Source organism: Pinus tabuliformis, chromosome 4_2, assembly GCF_031772625.1.
Source record: "Pinus tabuliformis cultivar Carrire ecotype Pingquan chromosome 4_2, CPIR1, whole genome shotgun sequence".
Taxonomy (NCBI): Eukaryota; Viridiplantae; Streptophyta; class Pinopsida; order Pinales; family Pinaceae; genus Pinus; species Pinus tabuliformis.
Window position 1 is genome coordinate 900,713,186 of NC_142304.1, and position 22,843 is coordinate 900,736,028.

General features: G+C 34.8%; 1 protein-coding gene across 1 annotated transcript in view; it reads left to right on the forward strand.

Annotated features, from left to right (window-relative positions):
• Window positions 1-22,843, forward strand: part of LOC149172600 (serine carboxypeptidase 1-like) — a 189,551-nt gene that overhangs the window by 66,779 nt on the left and 99,929 nt on the right. Inside the window, exons 8-10 of the mRNA XM_089427749.1 lie at window positions 16,393-16,473; window positions 16,585-16,662; window positions 17,417-17,482. Of these exons, the coding sequence (XP_089283875.1) occupies window positions 16,393-16,473; window positions 16,585-16,662; window positions 17,417-17,482 (225 nt within the window). The remainder of the gene's footprint in view (window positions 1-16,392; window positions 16,474-16,584; window positions 16,663-17,416; window positions 17,483-22,843) is intronic.

A 22,843-nucleotide genomic window follows, 5' to 3' on the forward strand; every position in this document is an offset into this window, starting at 1 on the left:
TTTTCTCCTCCTAATATTTCACGTGGTATTAGATCACGTGACACTATGTTAGTTTAAAAACAAACATTTTTAGTGGCAGTTAAAAATTGTTTTGAAGGAAAATCCTTTTGAAGTGTATTTATGGGCAGGGAGAGTTGTTTTACAATAAGAAATGGCAGCATCAAGAAAAATCTTTACTAATCCTCAAATACCTCAGTTTAATGAGAAAAATTATGATTATTGGGCTATTACAATGAAGGATCTATTTTCTTCCCAAGATATTTGGGATTTGGTGGAGAATGGCTTTCAAGAACAAGTAGATCCAACAACATATAATGCCTTAACATAAGAAGGGATTTATTGAGGGACAATAGGAAGAAGGATGAAAAAGCCCTATTTTACATATTTTAGGGAGTTAATTAAAGTATTCTCCCAAGGATTGTAGTAGTAACAACGTCTAAGCAATCATGGGACAACCTTTGCAGGGCCTACCAAGGCACGGAAAAAGTGAAGACAACAAAGCTACAAATGTTAGGGAGATATTTTGTTACCATTTGTATTTAAGAGTATGAGGATGTAGACTCAATTTTTATGCATGTAATTGTAATAGTTATTCAAATAATGTCTCATGCAGAGACAGTTGAAGAATGGAGAATCGTTGAGAAAGTTTTGAGAAGTTTTCCAACAAGGTTTGATGTCATTTTTGTGGCCATAGAAAAGACAAAGGATCTATCACAATTTCCATTGGATGAGCTTCATGCATCACAAATTTCTCATGAACATAGACTGAATAGAGCCACACACTCCTCCTTGGAGCATGCCTGGGAGATGTAAGTTTCATTTGGTCAAGGTTGAGGCAGAGGAAGATTAAATGCGTGTGGAAGAGGAGGAATCCCACACAGATGTGGAAGAGGCAACCCTTCAAACTCAACTGGAAGGGGAGGCAATCAAAATTAAATTCAAGGCCCAAGCCAGAATCAAGCACAAGGATAGAGGTATCATAAATCTCAAGTTCAATGTCATTATTGTAAGAAGTATGGTCATTATGAAAATCAATGTAGAAAGAAGCAACATGACATAAGTAACAAACCAAGTGAAAATTTCACAAAGGAAAATCAAAACCAAGATAGCATGTTTTTAGCTTGTAATGTAAAACAGGAAAAGAAAAGTGATGTATGATTTCTAGATTCAGGGTGCAACAAACACATGACAGTGAACATAGAAATGTTTTACAATCTAAGTGAAAGTGTGAAATCTAAAGTGACATCAGGGAATGACAACAAATTTTGTCATGGGATAAGTAAGAATGGATATTCTAACAAGGAAGGGGGAGAAGAGGTATATTTTAGATGCTTATTTTGTCCTTGTTTTGAAGCATAACCTCATAAGCGTTGGACAACCCATGCAAAAGGGCTACAATGTCTTTTTTTTAAGTGATGAGTGCACAATTTTGGATAAGTCTCCAATTAGACAACTCATTGCAAAAGATCAGATGATAGGAAATAGAATGTTTCCGCTAAAGATAAAATCATATTGGAAGGAAGAAATTTCTCAAGCAACTACCAATGAATAGACAAAAGGATGAAAGAAAAGTTGTAGTTGTCACACAAGTAAACTTTCAAGCAAAGGTCAAATTTGAAAATTGGTTATGGAATTTGAGATTTGGTCATCTCAACATTGGAGGTTTGAATTTCCTACAATAGAAAGGCATGGTGAATGTGTTTCTAATCATAGAAAAACCACACATCATATGTGAAGCATGCATCTTAGGAAACCAACATAGAGAGACATTTCCAACAAGAAATTCAATAAGGGAAAAAGGACTCATGGAGAATTTCCATTCGAACTTACGTGACCCAATGCAAACACCATCAATTCAGGGCAACTATTATTTCTTGAATTTCATAGATGATTATACAAGGAAGACACAATTCTACTTCCTAAAAACTAAAATTGAAGTGTTTTGGCACTTCTGCGAGTACAAAGCTCTTGTTGAGAAGCAAAGTGGACACTACATCAAAGTCTTGAGGACTGGAAAAGGTGGTGAATACATATCAAATGATTTCCTTCGATTTTGCATGGAGCATGGAATTCACAAGAAATTTACGACAAGGTATACACCTCAGAAAAGTGGTGTTAGAGAAAGGAACAATAGGACTATTATAGAAATGGCAAAGCTTATGTTGGAGACAAAGCATTTGGAAAATTATTTTTGGGTTGAATTTGTTTCTTGTGCAACATATATCATTAATAGGTGTCCAACCAAAGCGGTCAAGAATGTGGTTCCTGAAGAGGCATGGAGTGGAAGAAAGCATATTGCCACTCACATGAGAGTGTTTGGATGTGTGGTGTATGCATATGTCCAGAATGAGTTGGGGAAGAGTATGGAAAACAAGGGGGAGAAATGCATATTTGTTGGATATAGTGATGAATCCAAGGAATAAATTCTCTACAATCCATCAACCAAGAAGCTCATAATCAATAGAGATGTGCAGTTCATAGAAGAGGATGCATGGGATGGAAGTTTAGAGAATTCCATCAATGTGACAACATGTATACCACAAGAAGATGAAGAGGAATTAACATCAACAATTAATTCCTCAATGGTGACTCCTACTCTTATTCAAGCTCAATAAAGCAGCCAACAAGCAACATTATCAACAAATAATAGGAAATTGTCCTGCAATCAAGCAAGTGCTTCTCCAAGCACATTGTAAACACCCACAACGTCATCTACTTCAAGTGTAACATAAAGTGACATGTCAAGCCAATCTTCCACAACCATAAGAAGAAAAAGATTCATAAATTTAAGTGAAATTTATGAGCAAGATGAAGTTAATAATAACGTTTGTCTAAATTACTTATTTTCATTACTTTTTTGTGTAGACGACCCAATCCATTTTCAACATGCATTAGAAGAAGAAAAATGGGTTGTGGAAATGGATGAAGAAATAGGAGCAATAGAAAATAATGACACATTAGAGTTAGTGGACCTTCCAAAAGGAAAATATGTCATTGGAGTGAAGTGCGTCTATAAGACCAATAATCATGTTGAAGGAAAGATTGAAAGGCATAAAGAAAGTCTTATTTTCAAAGGATACAAGAAGCAACCTGGAAGAGATTATGCAAAGACATTTTCTCGAGTCGCAAGAATGGAGATAGTGCATACAATGGTGTCGATTTTCGTGCAACATAAATGGAAAGTGTGTCAAATGGATGTAAAATCAGCATTCTTGAATGGAGTACTGAAAGAGGAAGTATATGTTGTGAAACCACCTGTTTATGAGGTAGAAGGCCAAGAAGACAAGGTGTATAGGTTGAGAAAATATCTTTATGGGCTGAAGTAAGCACCACATGCATGGTATGGGAGGATAGATGCTTACATGTTGGACAATGGCTTTGAAAAATGTGACAGTGATGCTACAATCTACATCAAAGAGAGTGATGTTAAGCTTCTTATTGTTGTCCTATATGTAGATGACTTGATTTTTAGAGGAAATGATGATTTCCTCATATTTCATTTCGAAGAAGTCATGATAAGTGAGTTTGAAATGAATGACTTGGGGTTGTTAAGTTGTCTTTTGGGCATAGAAGTGAATCAAATAGAAAATGGTATTTTTATTTTTGAAGAAAAATATGTAGCAGACATTTTGGAGATGTTTAATATGCAGAACAACAAGCCCGAACCAACTCCAACTCTCATGGGATTGAAGTTGAGCAAAGAATATTGCAGTAGCAATGTCAATCTGACATTATACGAAAGTATGGTGGGAAGCTTGATGTATTTGACAACAACTAGGCCTAATATAATGTATGGAGTGATTTTGGTGTCAAGGTTCATGGAGACACCCAAGGAGACACATTGGCAAGTAGCCAAAAGGATTCTAATGTATGTCAATCGGAAAAAGCAGTATGGTATTTTTCACAGCACAACAAATGATTTTAGGTTGGTTGGTTACACTCAGAGTGACTTTAGGAAGTGTCGATGATAGAAAGAGCTCGCGAGGATATGTTTTTCATTTAAGTTACGGGGCCATTTCATGGGCCTCCAAAAATTAACCAATAGTGTTGTTGTCAATAGCAGAGGTTGAATATGTCGCGGCAAAAATAAAAACATGTCAAGCATTCGAGATGAGAAGAATGTTAACGGATTTATGCCACAACCAAGAGGGAACAACAAGTATTTTCTGTGACAATAATTATGCAATTGCACTATCAAAGAATATGTTTTTCACAAGAGGACCAAGCATGTTGATGCTAAATATCATTTATTTAGAGAGTTAGATTAAAAATGGTGGAATTGTGTTGCAACACTCCAAGTCACAGGAACAATTTGCTTACATTTTCACAAAGTCGTTGGCACGTGAAAATTTTATTTATCTTAGAGACTATTTCGGAATTGTGAATGACCACATTTCTGCTTAAGGGGGAGTGTTGGAAAATTAATCTCAACCACCACGTTAAATTACTTGACAACAACCATACTTGTGGTACAAAGGTAAATCAATCAAGTAGACTTTGTTTGGATGTTGCAGATTTTATTTACATGATCAGGACACACGTTAAATGAGGTTCTAAGCAGGAGTACACATCACACCATTCCACAACACATCATATAATTAAAGAACTTAATGAAGGGTTTTTGAAAAAGTATAGTCAAACATTTATTCCATAACTATTACTTACACTCTGCAACATATGCAAGTTCACAAAGTCATTTATTTTGTACAACCACCCATACTATGTCTTAATACTTTGACTTTGTCATAAATTATTGTGTTGAAATGTATTTTTGAATATACATGTGAATAAGTCTTTAGTTTAGTCGAGCGTGAGAGGTGAAGAGGAGAAAATCATGGAGAAAATATTGGTGGGCTTACGAAAAAAAACAAACAGTTGTTTTGTTTTATACTATGTTACTCCACAACCCCTGATCAAACTGTAAATCAACCTAAGAACTTTTATTTACTTGGTGAAGGAGCCACAACCTCCACTTGAATGTATTTCATGCCTTAATAATTATAATCCAAATCTTTATTTTGTTTCTACAAATTTTTATTGTCTTTTACCGTTTTCTACCGTGCGTCAATTTTGTGTGTGTTAAGCTCCTATCTAGCTGTGATTTATTCTTAGCAAGTGAAGTGTTGAGGGAAATTATCCTCTCCTTTGCTCCTCCAAATCTTACAGATGGTACCAAAGAAGGTGAAACACTCTGTGAGCCTTTCCTCACCATTTGCTATGTTCAACCATTGTTTAGCTGTTATGGAGATCTGTTTGAGATCTATTCGCATCGTTGAATATCCAACACCTATTGGAGATTTGGACCTCATGAATGAGCCAAGTCTTGGTGAAAACGAGTAAATATCCTCAATGGAGCTGATGTTGTGCTAGCTGTTACGTTCGATATCTGAGAGCCTTCTCTGTGTGTGGAATCTCTTCCTTACACGTCTATCTTCTGGCATTTCAGTGTGTTCCCATAGAATGGAATTTTCATGACCTCTTTGCTGGTAGAGCAAGTGTGAAGGCATAAGTGTGATCGAGTGCATATCCCCAAGACAATGTGTTGAAAGTAGAATTGTAGTTGAGGAGATCTACCCATGGTGTTGTGTTTCAGCATGGGCTGAGGAGATCTACTCTTCAATTTCGACAGCCAGTGTGAGTGAGCCACTCCTAGAACCTCTGTACTCTGTTTCACAACATCAAAGACTTGAGGTAAGGATTCGTGTCGTTTGGAACTATAGATCGGGTTATGTTAAGAGTAGCCTCATATTGTGAAATTGTGGAATTTGTGAACACTCTGTGGGGATTTGATGCTTGGAGTGTCCCTGACTGATCAAGCATTTGTAGTGGGTGATTGAGCTCGTTTACTGTGATGTTGAAAGTAAATTTTTGGTAGTGAAAACATGAAGAAATTTTATGTTGGTGGTGATTAGAGTACAATTCTATCAAGTTGAGGGCGTCATTTCTATGACCAGTCACTCAGGTGTGTCACTGGCGATTTTGTTATAGTGAATATGGATCAAAGATTGAGTTCATAGTGATTGTTGATGCTTCAAGAGTCCCTAGATGATTTAGCATCTATAGGGGGTGATCTAGAGTGGTTTGTTTCCTAGCATTTGATCCCGCATTGCAGAGCTGTTCTTGGGTGTTTGGGTGGTATACAAGGTTGCTTGGAGAATGTGTTGACGAACGTGTTGTGGAGAGTAACTCCTATTCGTTCTACTCAATGCAACGAAGGGGGCTCAAGTGGATATTGAGCTCAGGTAAGATATTGGATATTAAGGCAAATTTGCACACTAGTATTTTGCTACCCCATCTCTGATTGCATCCTCATGCTTTTCCACCAGTGATCTGCAAGCGACGAGGTTCGAGGTTTTTCATCTGCCTTGTTTTCGTCAACCCTCTTCACACCTAATAAGAGGGATTGGGTGTACATCTATAATTAATGTAAATAAATAATAGAGAAGATAGAGAGTCATCGGAAGATGAACCGAACAGTCACTCCCTCTTGTATATAATAGTGAACAACCTGAATGAATAATATGGGTTTTGATTTGAGGAGTTACCTCCTGGTCTGACATGGTATTAGAGTAGGCACCATTTTTTGGCTTCCTTTTAATTTTTAACTCATATTTTGTTTTTCCTTTGTTTTTCATATTTTGCAGGCTGAAATTTCTGTCAAATCCCTGCGAAATCTCATTTATCATTTAATACATTCGTTGAAGTGCGTTGCATTGGAGCTAGCTGTTGAAGCCAAAGGTGCTGTAATGACTTGGATTTCCTCCTACTCTAAGTATAGTATATATACCCTTTCACATTGAAGAACCATATATCCTTTTTCATGTTCCCTTGAGATAGATCTCAAGTATTATAAACGCATATATATAAATATCATCGGGTCTGCCTTTTAATCAGATATCACAAATCTCTTGCCCCGATCAATACCGCTGCATGTTTGCGATGCAATCATACCCTTCGTTAAACCTGCTCAGACATAGTTCTTGAGGTTTCACTTTATCTGGCTCGTTCTCCACCATTGATCTCAACCTCCTGATCTGATAGCTAACATTGACTTCGGGAAGGACCACTTGCATGGTAGATACCCACCTAAAAAGTGCCTTTTAATCTCCACTGTTGATCATCACCTTTAAATCCAATGGTTTATAGTGATTTCAAGTGCATTAGTTGCACGAGAATTAGCCACCCGATAGGAGCGATTTTTCTCTCTCCCCAGTTGCTACGTGTCAATTGCTTAGTGGAATCGTGCGCTCACTGCTCAATACCACCTACCATATTTTATTCGCTCAAAATCCCGGTTGTAACATGAAATCCGCCTTTAGCCGTGGTTATCACCCTCACTTGTTTTGCTTGCAATAACCGTTGATTGCTTACCATTGACGACCCTCCTCCATTCAACTCCTCCGCTCATCTCTGTTGTTCATATCTACCATACAGAGCAACAAAATAACTACAACTACATTCAGACTTTGATATTCGAGTGAACGTTGAATTTTGCTAAGTTGAACATTGTTGGTATAACAATCATTTTATGAGTAAAATTTTGGAGCAACAATATTTTTCTCCACTGTACACAAATTTTACAATGCATTCAATTATATATTGTGGGAGTAGTTGTCAATGGTAAGGAGAATTATCTTGAATAATTATGGAAAATCCGACACACTCTCATTTTTAATGAGCTATGAAAAGGAGTGTGTGTTGGAGAAGGAGACGAAGCGCCAGTCCACCCTACTTCAGACAAGGAGCTTGCCAATAGGGAAAATAATAACAGCAAAGCTTATGCATTGATTGTAGCATCAGTAAGTGAAGGGGTGAGTCAACACATTTTTCCATTTTCAAATGCATTCAAAGACTTACAAAAGCTGAAAGAACTCTATGAATCACACTCTGGACTTGAAGTTGTTAAACTCATGATTAAACTCTTCACCCTTGAATTAGAAAATAATGATCCTCTTGCTCTTGCATTCAAAGTAGAATCTATAATGCATGATATCAAAGTCACTAAGGTTGAATTGGATATTCCTCTTATCACTTCCCTCAAGGCACTTTATCCTACTTACTCCAATTATTTTGAGTCATTGCAAGAAAATGGAAATCTCAAAGATATTACCTTTGACTCCCTTGTGAAAAAAATTGTTGACAGAGAGAAAGCTTTTGGAAAGAGGACAACCTCTGAATCTTCTGAAGAGGTTGTGTGCCTTTCTCATAAAGAAAAGAATCTTGTCCAAGATTCTTTGAGAGGAAGAGGTGGTCGAAGAGGAAGAGGAAGATATTTCAGAGGCAGGGGGGCAGACACTCTCAAGGAGAAAACTCAGATTTGCACTGCATATGCTGCAAAAGAAATGGATCACATGATGCCTCCACGTGCAAGTTACCTTGGGACAAAATTGAGAAGCAAAGAAACCAACCCAAAGGTAAAAATAATGACATAGACAAACGTAAAGCACCTGAATCACTCATTATGTTGTGGCAGAATGTAATATTGGAGTAAATGAAGACTTATTTAATGCTTCACTTTCTTCTTCGAAAAATGATTGGTTGCTTGATTTAGGAGCAACTTGCCACATGACTTTTAGAAGAGATTTTTTTGAAGAATTTACTCGCAATGTTGATGGAGCAGTATACTTTGCAGACAAATCAAAAATCAAGCCGTCAGGGCTTAGCACAATCAGGCTTAAATTGCCTAGTCTTCTAGACTTTCTTCTGCATCATGTTCTATATCTCCCATAGCTGAGGAGAAACTTGCTGTCCTTGGTCCACATCCGCCAGCAAGGTCACTCCATTCATATGTTTGATGGCAAGCTTGAGGTGAGAAAAGAATCTGACCACTCACTTGTCATGACGGGGATAAAAGAAGAAAGGGTTCTCAAGCTGCAAGGTACCTCTTCTCGTGCACAGCATTTCTCATACAATTATCATTATGAAGAAGGTACATTTCCATCAAGTTTATTATGGCATGCTAGATTTGGACACTTGAACTATGAAAAACTCCACTTGTTGAAGAAAAATGCTGTTACTGGTTTGCCTACAATTCCTAGGAAGCTTAAGCAATGTGATGTTTGCATTCTTGGAAAGCGTAGCAAACAATCCTTTCATGATTCACACTCCAGAGCACATAGAAAACTTGAACTCATTCATTCAGATTTTTGTGGTCCAATGCCTGTTCCTTCTGCAATTGGAAATAAATATATGATGACATTTATTGATGACTACACTAGAATGTGTTGGGTTTATTTATTGAAGAACAAATCTGATGCTTTTCAAACATTCAAGAAATTTGATACATGTATTGAAAATGATGCACAACCTCATATTGGCTCTATCTGCACTGATAATGGAAAAGAATACACTTCAAATGAATTTGAAAACTATCTTCACCAACATGGGATCAAACATCAAACAACTGTGCCTTATTATCCCCAACAAAACGGAGTAGCTAAAAGAATGAATAGGACAATCTTAAATATGGTATGATCCATGATGTTCTTCAAAAAAGTAAAAAAGATGTTTTGGGTTAATGCAGTTCTATGTGCTGTATATATAAAGAATAGATGTCCATCTAATGCTATTAGAAACAAGACTCCTTACGAAATGTGGTATGGGCAAATTCCTTCGGTAAAGCATCTAAGGGTCTTTGGTTCCACCTCTTATGCCTTGATACCAAAGGTACATAGAAAAAAAAGTGGTGCAGTAAGTCTTAAGCGTATCATCCTGGGGTATTCAAACACCTCCAAAGCATACCATCTCTATGATGAAGCAAACAAAAGGTTTGTTGTATCTAGAGATGTAATCTTTCTGGAATCATCCAAAACTGAAAATGTTGTTGAAAGGCAACTTGATCGCTTGGATAGGTTCACAAATGCAAAATCATTTCAAGAATTTTATAATCAGATTCCACATCTTGAAGGGGGGATTCCTATACTAGATCAACCTCTGGAATCTTCTTCCGAAGCACTCTTTCCCCTACATGACACTCCAACAATGAATGATACTTTGAGTGATGTGATTGATAGAATTGGGAGACTCAATCTTCATTCAATCCCAACTCAATCAATGGAACAACCTGGACCATCTGAGAAAGGTCCCCCAAAGTGGCTGACAAAGACACTTGAAAGTGTTCATCCTGATGAGGTTGGAAAGACAGGAACTAGAAATTCAAATTGGGAAAATGGAGGTAATGTAGATGACTCTGATTCACATGTTGATATGGATTTTTCTTATGATTGTGAATTCAATTTGTCAACATATTTTGAACCAAATTCCTTCAAAGAAGCTGCTTCTTATGATGATGGAGAGAAGCAATGCAAAAGGAGTATGATTCCCTGATAAAGAATGTCACTTGGAAGCTGGTTGATCCTCCATTGGGAACTAAACCAATTGGTTGCAAGTGGGTCTACAAGAACAAGTATAAAGCTGATGTCTCACTTGACAAGCACAAAGCTAGGCTTGTGGAAAAAGGTTTTTCACAATAGGAAGGGGTCGATTATGTGGAAACATTTGCCCCCATAGCGAAATGGGCTACCATATGGACACTCTTTGCCCTAGCAGCTCAGAATGGTTGGAAAGTCCATCAAATGGATGTAAAAACTACTTTCTTGAATGGAGATCTAAAATAAAATGTTTTTATGTCCCAGCCTGAAGGATTTGCTATGAAAGGACATGAACATAAAGTATGCAAATTTGTGAAATCCTTGTATGGCCTCAACCAAGCACCACGATCCTGGTATGAAAAACTGACGGAGCATCTTCTGAAACTCAATTTCAAACATTATGATGTTGATGATGCAACTTTGTTTGTCAAGAAAGTTGGCAAAAAATTTGTATATCTTGTGGTATATGTAGATGATCTTTTGATGACAAGGAACAATGAAAGCTACATTACATCCATAAAGAAGGAACTGAAAAAAGGTTTTGGAATGACTGATTTGGGCTATGTTCATTACTATCTTGGTACTGAAGTAATCCAACATCCGAAGTCCGTATTCCTTTCTCAAAAGAAGTACATTGGAGATCTGTTAAATATGTTTGGCATGACTGAATGCGATCCCCTGACTACTCGAATGGAACAAAACTTAAATCTCACATCCATTGAAGGAAAAGAATTTGGGGATGCAACAAAGTATAGAAAGCTTGTAGGAAGTCTCAACTACCTAACTACTACCAGACCAGACATTTCGTTTGTTGTTTGAAACCTCTCTAGATTTATGTAAAAGCCTTGTGAGGGACATTGGTCTGTTGCAAAAGGAGTTCTAAAGTACTTGAAGGGAACTCAAGACTTTGGAATCAAGTATACACAGGTGGGTGACTTCAGCTTGATTGGATACTCCGATTCAAAATTCGATGGAGACAAACAAACTAGGGTATCTACTTCAGGTTATGTTATGAGTCTTGGATCAAGAGCTATCTCTTGGAGATCACGCAGACAATCAGCTCCAGCAGATTCCACAACAGAGGCATAATATGTGGCAGTAGCTGAGGCAACAAAAGAAATTGTGTGGCTCAAGAAAATTCTTGAAGATTTGCAGGTAAAACAAGTACAATCGACTCCACTCATGATTGACAATACCTCTGCAAGAAAGTTGGCCAACAACCCAATTTCCATGATAGAACAAAGCACATAAATACTAAATATCATCTGATTCGACATCACGTTGAGGCCAAAACAATCCATCTCCACCATTGTTCCACTAATGAGCAAATTGCAGACATCTTCACCAAAGCACTTGGAAGAGAAAAGCTTGAAAGATTCACAACAATGCTTGGACTCACCAACATCCCTTCAAATTAAGGGGGGAATGTTGACACCTAATCAGAGGGATTGGGTGTATAGCTGTAATTAATGTAAATAAACAATAGAGAAGATAGAGAGTCATTGGGAGATGAACTGAATAGTCATTCCCTCTTGTATATAATAATAAACAACCTGAATGAATAATATGAGTTTTGATTTGAGGAGTTACCTCGTGTTCTGACAAACCTGAAGGGATTTAAAGAGAAATATTTCACTTCTGCTATTCTATTTTCCTTGAGATTACTGTTATACACTCGGAGAGTACTAAAATGTGGACATTTCCACCTTTGTTACAGATCTAGGGTTCTTACAGGGAAATCATCTCTTATTCTTAACTGTAGGAGGGTGTTTTCCTTTGTTAATAACTTGTAGTTGTCTGTAAGAATCTCTTCTGTATAAATGAGTTCCATAGAAGCTCTTCCTCCAAGGTTTGAAGCTTGGGGGTGATATTTGTCTCCTACTATCTCTCTCCAATCCCTACAGGGATGTCACGACCAAAAGCTTCTCAAGATTCAAGGAATTGAATGTCTTAGTGACTCAAATATGAAACAATTCTTTGAATTTTTATTTTATTAAAGAATTATTTTTGGCGTTCAATTCTTAATGAAGAACGATTATTTAGATAAGAAAATGAGCTTAAAGATCATTTATTTGTTTGGTGTAATGGTGAAAATTTGTGTGGAGGCTTAAAGATCTATTTTTTTGTATATTTAGTCATGGAGAAATAGGCTTATTTGGCTATATTATCCATGGGAAGAGGCGAAGAATATTATGGCACACAAAACCATATGATCAAGCCCTCTAGCAAGAAAATATGCCCCCCTTGGGCTGGAGATAGAGGTGTTTTGATATCAGAGGTCTTTGCTCTAGAAATTTGTGGGTGGTCTGTCCTTCTTGAATCGACTGGTGTAGCATGAAGAAAAAGGTGTTTTTTAAGCTGCTCCATGCCAACAATAGTGAATGGTGTGGCCGTGTGTGGAAAATTTACAAGCCAGTTGTTCTTTATTTGGCTCGGTGAAAAACCTGGGAGCAAGAAAGTGTATGCGCTCAAACTGATCACCATGTTAATCACCACTACAGTGAGTGGAGTGTTCAGTATAGTGGTGTCCATGGTTGAGAACAAAGTTTATTTTTTTATTATTATATAAAATAATGGTCATCACTTGTGGTTATATTGTTATTTGTTTTTTTGGTACAGGTAAAGGTGCACAAGTCTTCAAAGTTTGCATATTCAAATTTGCGACCTCAATATGAAGTAATTTGGTCAGAATTCACAACTCTCACTTATGATAGTTGAAGCATGGAGATCCAAGACCAATCTACCAAAGTTAAAAATGAAGATGCCAAAGACTGAAAATAACAAAGCCTATGATGGAAATATTCAAGTGTCAACACAGTGGTGTGCTCTAGCATATGAATAGTGTGGTGCATCGAAGATGAGTGGAAAATGATCCAAAGGGTAGCATAGTGAAATTTTGTTTGACTATGTAGAATAGACTCATGACCATGATAAAGTATGAGTCACATATTGTAATTATAGCAAATCTACATGTAGTATATTGTTTTGTAATGGTTAGTTGTGGTCCTTGAAATGTTTTATGTACCTCCTCTATGACCTAGAGAGGCATGCATACCCCTTTGTTATTTGTTCCCACTATTACAGGGTTTTTAACACCCTGGAAGAGTCTGTCATGCAGGATTAGTACACTTGGGTGGACCATTTTGGTTGTAGACTCCATGAGGTGAAATTGTATTTAGGGGAAATTTATCTAGAGGTTGGATGAACCATGTATGTGAAGAATGTCTTAGTAGACTGGTGGTTGCAGTGGTTTGGCACCCATGCATTTCAATAGATGTTTGCTCCTTTATATGGACATTCACAATTTGATGATGTTTGTATGAACATGGTACAAGTTATAATTAGTAGATTGGACCATATGTAGATCTTTGTTGATTCAGATCAAGACCAGTAGTCATTAAGGGGGTGACTTGAAAATAGAATTCCTACTTCTCTGAGTTGTGATTCTTTCTATGTAAAGGAGTTTGTTCCTATTCTATAGGAGTTGTTTAGATCTAGTTGATTCCTAGATTATTATGCGGTTGAGATATTCTCTCAATTAATTGATTATGTGTCCAAGACAGTTGCCCTATCTTGAGATGCCACTTCATGTTTATATGTAATATTATTTGATCAATGTAATTTAGTCTGCATTATTCAATTTTAATTATTTTTCCTTCATCATGCTTTGAGTCATATTCATAATGGTTTGATTTTCCCCTTCAATGACTACATTTTAGAATATAGCCTATAGTAGATTGTTTATTGATTCCATGAGACTATCAAAACTCAATGAAATAATTTAGCATATATTCACCACCATCTTAAAATTTTAATATATTTTCCACTTTTCATTTCAAGCATAGCTTTAAACTTCTTAAATATAGTAAGAAATTCAAATTTTTGTTTGACAAGTATTTAGTGTAGTGATCAATAAAAGTTAAAAAGTAAACATCACCACCCAATGAGGGTATTTGAGTCCATTCACGAAAATTTGTGTGTAAAATATCTAGTGGAGCTTTCTCTTTATATGAAAATTTAGATTCAATTTTCTCTCTATGATACTTTGCACATACACAGCTCCCACATGAGCTTATTGATTGTTGAATACTCGTAATCCTTTCATGATTCACCATCTATTTGTTTTAGAGGAAATATTAACCACGGAAAATATAAATGACTATATCTTAAATTTTATAACCAAGATTCATCCAAATTCTCAATTTTATAACCATTCAATGAGGGAGATAGCTCATTTCTCATTATAAGCAGAAGCATCCTATTGTTGCTCATCTCCACCCTTGCAAATTCTTGCTTGGATATTTATCAATGATTGTACATACTTTATTATTGAAGGGCACTCTGTACTCTTTCTCTATTAGTTGTGAAATGCTCAACAAATTACATTTTAGATAATATACATAATACACATCATATGTTATTCTTCTTTCACCATTTTAAGTATAAACAAAAATCACTCATATACCTTTAACACATACCTTATTATCATTTCCCTACTTGACCATTCTCTAAATAATATTGCTTATGGTCACAAACAAATCTATATTTTCAGTCATGTGATAGCTTCAACCACTATCCAAAAACCAAATACCATTTGAAAATTCTTGAGGTAAAAAACAATCTATTTCATTATCTTGAGACTCTTCTATCATATGCACTTGCTACTTATGAGTGTCTACATGCTTCTTCGAACACTTGTTAGAAAAATGACCATATTTTTTTCAATAATAATGTTGTACCTTAGACTTATGGTATCTCTCATTTCCTTGCTACCATGTTTTGCTATTACTCCCCCTAAAATTAGAATTGTGGTTCTAATATTTTCCTCATGCTTAGAATTATCTCACGTACATATATATATCAACTAATTTTCCACGTCTTCCTCTGTTACTGGACCTCCCATTGCCTCTTCCTTTATTAAATTGTAGTTGAGTTTTGAAGGTGGTCTCTAATTTGCTATTATATAGTCATCCTCGATTAATGTGCTATTGGAAACTAGTCAAATCATCAATTTTCATTTGACTTGTGTCTTTAGGCTCTTCTATTGATACAACCACCAAGTCAAATTTATTTGGCAAGCTATGGAGGACTTTCTCAATCACTCTATTGTTTGAGTGGCCATATCCATACTCTCTCCTCTCTCCATTGATTAATAGTACTTATGGCCTAATTCATAAAACTATCCATGGTTTCACTATCTTTCATTTTCAAATTCTCATAATCTCGGACTTTAACAAATAAGTCAATAATTTATTTTAAGCTTGGTTGACAAATCAGCCGCCAACTTGATCTCCTTCCTCTCTAAGGTAATGAAATTATTTTCGAATATCCATACTTTTGTCATGAGAATTTGATTTAACCCATTCCAATGCTAATGATTGTCAAACTGCATCACTAGGGATCTAGACTAAAAAGGAACCCTGCACCACTAGGGATCTAGACTAAAAAGGAACCCTGCATCACTAGGGATCCAACATCTTGTAAAACGAACATTTCGCTTGTCATTTTTAGCATGGAAGCATGGATATCCAAAGCAAGCATAACAGAACGTCAAATTCCATTACTCCTCATGTAGAGTGTAGCAGCAATGAGGCTTGTCATAGGTGGGTGGCCTTTAGTCTGAAGCGTTGGATGCATCTTGTAGGAAATCAATGTATTACTCTGTGGTTAGGTCGATTATATGTTTGGACAAATTATGGCCAAATTATTCTTTCTTTCCTTCCGACATCCCTTGAAGCCTGACATATACTCTGCACTTTCGTTATTCACTCTTTCCTTCGAGTTGGCTATTTTGCATGTATTGTAGCCGAGACCTTCGGATCCCTGGATTTGACGATTTGCAAATTTGTGAGAAGGGGCTTTGAAACTTATCTCTACCATAACTCAATTACTACACATGTTGGTACTTCCAACATGGTAAAACTTACTCAACTACTTTCAAGGTGCAGGCACTAATACTGAGTTTCAATGTTGTCTATGTTGTTATCTACTGTACTGCTGATCAATTGTCTAAACATTGTAGGAAGCGTTCAATGCTTGTAAGGGAAATTATTATGACAATGAAGATGTTGTATGTCAAAGCAAAGTAGCTGTAATAGGCGAGGTAACACTTTTTCTTTGTTTCGATTTTTTTAATGCCTAAGTTGTGTTGTGATAATTTTTTCATGGCTTGCATACATGCTAAAAGCCTCTAATTTTGTCATTGAATGTGCAGATGGTTTCAAGACTTGACGTTTATGACATTCTTGAGCCATGCTACATCAACGCCACTCAATATCAAATCCCGTGTACGGTAAGGGTATAGGATTAATATTCCCAAAATATTTCATAATTCGCAAGCCCTAAATATTATCTCCGCAAAAACAATTAAGCGATTGCACATTCAAGAAATAAACAAACATATAGACTAGATTAAGCAATAATAAGTTCACAAAAGTAAGTCAAAAAAACCAACACAACTGAAACTATAAAAAATAATAAAGGAGCATTTGGCTTAATAGGGTGTCTCCACCAAATGCCATAGATCATTGCTACGTGACAATACGCAATAATACCCCTTCAAGGGAATTACAATGCATTTCTTCATCAAATTTGATATATTTATTCTGTGAACTATTTATTCTGTGAACGTAGTAGTGGCTTTTGTGGCATCCTCATGTCATTCATTGAAGTGGTGAAATTCATTATCTGTCTTAAGTTCCTTCAGGTCCTAATATTATTGTTGTCTCAATATTAACCACATCAATTTTGTTATATCTGTATTGTTTGATTGTTATTCTCCAAATTCCAAGATGGTAGAACATGATGATTATTTGAAGTTTTAATGATGTAGCATGTTTATGGTTTTATATTTCCAAAACATTTATTGTAATTGCGCAAGTGATACTATGAATCATCTATTAGCTATCAAATTGTAGAATTTTCTTCATACTTATATCTGGTGTACTATTCAAACATTTTTTTCCCATTCGTATTTATAACTTTCTGCAACTTAGTTATTCATGTTTGAGTTCTCTAAAGCAACTCTCTTTACTTTGTTAAATCAGGATCTGAGCATTGCTCATACTTGGTGTAATGACAAATCTGTGAGAAAGGCTATTCATGCTCAAACGGTATGCTTTTTTAACTAAAAAAGGTTTTTTTTTCACATTTTTAGCACACTCATGTCCTTGTTTGTATGCCTTGATTTGGGTATTTATACTTCCTACTTACAAAGGCAAGGAGTTAAATTTCATGTGTATGCCGGGAGGGGAACATCGATTTTGTTAAGAAACTAAAATATAAAGTTTTTCAATAAATGAAATAAAATATAAAGTGATTGAGAACCACAACACCAAAAAATTGTTGGAAAACCAAATAGTGTATAGGAAAAGACACTTGGGAAAGATTTGCAACTCTTTTATTACTATAATAATAATTAAAATCATCTTATCCTCTGAGCTCAACTCTCAATTTCTCAATGCTAAGAACTAATTGAAATCAATCCAATTTATAAAAGAATTCTTGGTTATATTCTATAAGGATCTTTCATTATAATTGTGGAGAAGTTTCCATTATATTCTAGAAGTCTTAGTTTTACTCAAGTAGAAATAAAATTAAAATTATTTACACTCTCAATCAACCATATTTGAACTCACACTTAAATATTTGCATTCATTCGTAACTATATCTACATTAATAGTTAACAATCTCCCGATAAAACTCTTCCTTATCTCTTGGAAATAATTTTGTTAACATGTAGGCTCTCTGTGTATTTTATCCAATAATATTAGCCCATCATCTAGTGGGTGGTGAGTCCAATGATATCTAGCATCAACATGATTTTTTTTAGAATGATATGCTTCTTTTTTGGTAAGTGAATAGGGCTCTCACTATCATAATTTAAGACATATTTTTCTTTCTTTAATCCCAAGTATTGTAGAAATAATTGCATCCATAGCATATCTTTAAAAGCTTCTATTGCAGTTATATATTCTTAATCTTTTGCAGAGAGAGTTGCTACCTTATGAAATTTGGACACATAAGAAATTGTTGCACCAACAAAAGTATATAAATAATGATTGGTGGACTTTCTAATGCTCAAATCTCTAGCCATATTTGCATTTTCATAATATTTAAGTTTGGTATTATTGTTACCTAAAAATAGACAATAATTACTAGTACCTTTGAGAAATATGGAAAATGGCTTTACTGCTTGTCAATGTTGTTTTCCTAGATTTGCAAGAAACCTACTTGCAACTTTGATTGAACTCGCAATATTTGGATGGGTACTTACCATGGCATACATTATACCACCAACTGTTCTCATTTCCTCTTTCTCATTATCCTCACACTCGCATAAGTCAACAAAGATTTTGGTGTTAGGTGCAAGGGGTGTACCTAATGGTGTGACAGTCCTTCATAGTGAACATCTCTAACACCTTTTCAATATATTTTTCTGATGAGAGCCACAAATTTTTATTCCTAAGGTCATATATAATTCTCCTCCCTAGTATTTGTTGTACTAGACCCAATTATTGCATTGCAAGTATGTTGTCCAAATCCTTCTTCAAAGTGTTGATCACATTCTTATCATGTCCAACAATTAATATATGATCCACATATAGCAATAATATAATGTACCTTTCCTCATATCTCTTGATGTAACGAAAATGATCATCCTCTAATATTTTAAAACAATCTTCCGACACAAATGAATAAAAAACTCTTATACCGCTAACATGGTTACTATTTTGGCCCATAGAGGCTTCTTTTCAATTTGAAAACTAAATTTTGAATAAACTATTTTTTTTAAATGGATCTCGTTGGTCCATATAAATATCCTCCTTCAAATAGCCATGAAGGAATGTTTCTTTGACATCTAGTTGTTGAGATTTGAAGTTGAAAGGAACAATAAGATAAAGAATAACTATTGTGGATGGAATCTTAACAATGGGCGAATTTTTTTTGTAAAATCAATACTTTTTTGTGCAAACCATTTTACCACTAAATTTGCATTATACCTTTCTTTCTTCCCTCCACCCTCATATTTAATCATGTATATGCATTTGTTTTGTAATATGTTTCTTCCTTTTGTAAGCTTTACTAATTCCCAAGTTTTTCTTTCAACAGAAATTCAATTTCTTCCTTCATCGCTTTCTTCCACTCTTTCCTAGTCTTTCTTCCACTCTTTCCTAGTTTCCACTTTACAAGCTTCCTAGAAGAATTTAGGTTCAATTTCAATGGTTAGAAAAATATAATCCAAGGGTGGATACCTTTCTGAAGTTTTATGAGCTCTCATAGACCTATGAACCAGTTTCGGTCTTGTGTTCTCTGGTGATATGTCCAAGCCTTCCTAAAAACTCACATTTTATTCTCATGTGATATGTCAAAACCTTCGGAGATGCATCATATGTGAATGTGACAAAAATGAGGTTCATCCAAAATTTTACACCCTAATATTTATAGGTGGGCTAAATTTCCAAGATTTTTCCAAAAAAAAATTCCCTACTTTACATTTTTCATAAAAATGATTTGCTAGAATTTTATAATATAAAATTATTTTTCCTTAAAAAAAGCCAACATTATATAGAGAGTATATATAAAATAATTATAAATTTGAATAATTTTAGAAATACATCAATAAACATTTTATAATTTGAGTATTAGGGACTAGTGTGATTGGCCAATGTTTTTAAACTTGAAGATAATTTTCCATCCTTAAAATGTTCCGGAAGACTCCTCCTAAAGATTTAATATTGATTGACACACACACATTAGAATATACCAACTGTAGTTGATGTATCTTCCTTTCATAAATTAAAATCTTATTTGTGTACCATATATGGAATGTTCACAAATATTAAGTTCATATGATTTCAAACGTGGAGGGAGATTTTTTTTCAACAAGTATTTTGATGCATCTTTCACTCATGTGACCAAAATGCTTATGCCATGCACCTGTTGAGTTTCCTTCCTTTGCAAAAACAACCACATTCAATATTTTTGTGTTTGCCTTCAATGTATACAAAGGTGGTACCTTGAGTTCTTTAGCCACTACCAATGCTCCTTTAATAACTTTGCATCTTCCTTTGCCAAACACTATATGCTATTCTTCATCATGTAACTCACTAGTGGAAACCATATTTATTCCAAGTTCTAGCACATGCTTTACCTATTTTGTGGAATCATCTTTTGGATTTACTATAACATCTCCTTCTTCTTCAATATCAAAAAGATTTTTATTTCCTAATTGAATCTTAACCAAATTACCATATTGATAAGAAATAAAATTTCATGTACTTGGAATGGCATCATAGGAAACTCTCAAATCTAAAATCTATTCATTAACATGATTAGAAGGATAAAGGCATGCATTATCACAATAAACAATGATTAATACTTCACCTTCTCATGTAACAACAATTTTTTCTTCATTGTTGTTCGTAGTCACATTTTTCTCCTTTTCTCCTTCTACTTTCTTTTCCATATCCAACATTCCCTTTCATGTGACCACATTTTATGCAATGATGGAAAATTATGCTTCCATTCCTAGGCTTTCATTTACCTCTAGATTTTGAACTCCGTCATCCATCATGTTCAAATTTCCTTCCATAAATATATAAGGATAGATCTTATCCTCCCTAGCTTTATGAAATTGATTTGTAGATCCTTGTTCATTAAATTGTTGCTAAAATTATACACTCAAGGGTCCTTGCAAATGCTCAACCTCTAATATCTACTATCTAATTCTCATAACTATCTCCCATGGAGTACATGATTAGGATGGATCTATTCTCATCACTTAGAGTGACTTTCCTAGATGCAGGTTGCTTAATGATTATATTAAATTCATTTAATTTATTTACAACTTAAGCAACTTATTTCATGATGATATTATATAATTTCTTCATCAAGAACACTTTTTTTCCTATTGTGTTCTTATGGTAGAGGTAATGCAACATTTTCCATAGAGTTCATGTGTTGTTCTTATTAAACAAATTTATGTACACATTATTTTCCAACTACTACTAAATTGTAGGGATGAATTTAATGTCCATCTTCCTCCATTATTCATCTACCACCATTGATGGTTTCATTTCTACTTCAGAAATCAAAAAGAATTTATCCTTCAAGATCAATATATCCTTAATCTAAGATTTCCACACCAAAAAATTAACCCCATTAAGCTTCTACACATATTTCATTACAATTCACATATAGCTTAATTAACCTAATAACAAAAAATATCTAGTACGAGCTGTTAAGAGAAGAACAACAAATATGACGATTCCTTACAAATAATATAAAGTAAACAATGATGGAGACACACCACCAAAAATTTATGTGGAAAACTAGGTAGTGTACTAGGAAAAAATACGGGGAAAGATTAACGACTCATTTATTGGTAGAAATAATAATCGCAAGGACCTTATCTTATGAGCAAAACTCTCAATTTCTCAATGCTAAATACTGAATGAACTAAATCTTATTTATAGAATAATTCTCTACTATATTTAAGGAGAATCCTTCATCACAATTGAGGATAAGTTTCCATTACACTTTAAAAGTCTTCATTACATTCGAAAATAATATTTCAGAGAAAAATACAATTTAAAATGTTTGGGCCCTCACTTAACCATATTTGAAATCATGCTTAAATATTTCCTTTCACATTTAAATACTTACATTCACTCATAACTATACCTACAATCAGAATTAACTATCTCCTACTCTCACTTAGATTTGTGCATTCATTATTAACTATATTTTTCCTCACACTTTCGAGTTGTATCATGTTCATTTATTCATTCTATATTTGAATCTAACTATATATCTAGAACTTGGAATATAATAGAGATTCAAATGGCTTTAATTTTACTTTTCCAAAACAAAAAATTGCACTTTTTCTATTTCAATAGAAATCAAAAAGTACAATCCCATGGTTGCCAACTTGAACACTTCTTAACGTGTCCATACATTTAGGTTAGAATCATTACTTACATTAAAACTTAGATAAAACTTTAATTATTCTAAAAGGATTGTTAGATAGAAAATATTAAAGGAAAATTTACAAACTAAAACATCACTATGAAATTCTACATAAGAACAAGCTCCATCATCCTTCAGCATGGCTAGTTTTGAGAGCATATTTTCTACAACATTGTTCTTCCTCTAAGCATGAAATATTTGAATGCCTCAAACTATTTCTACAGTTGATGAATATTCCTCTACCATCACTCTAAATATAATATTCTAAGCTCAATCCTCCCACTAAACCAATCTACTAAGAGCTTCGAATCCTCTTCCAACTTGAATGCCTTTACCTATTTCGAAACTTCTAATAAAAAAAAATCCACATCACCATTAATTCAACAACAAAGATTCTTCATTGATGTATTCCAAGCTTGCAATTGATTACCACATCCTCATAAAGGAAAAAAAATCTACTTATCCACACCTTCCCCTTTTATTGGATCCATCAAAAGAGCGCC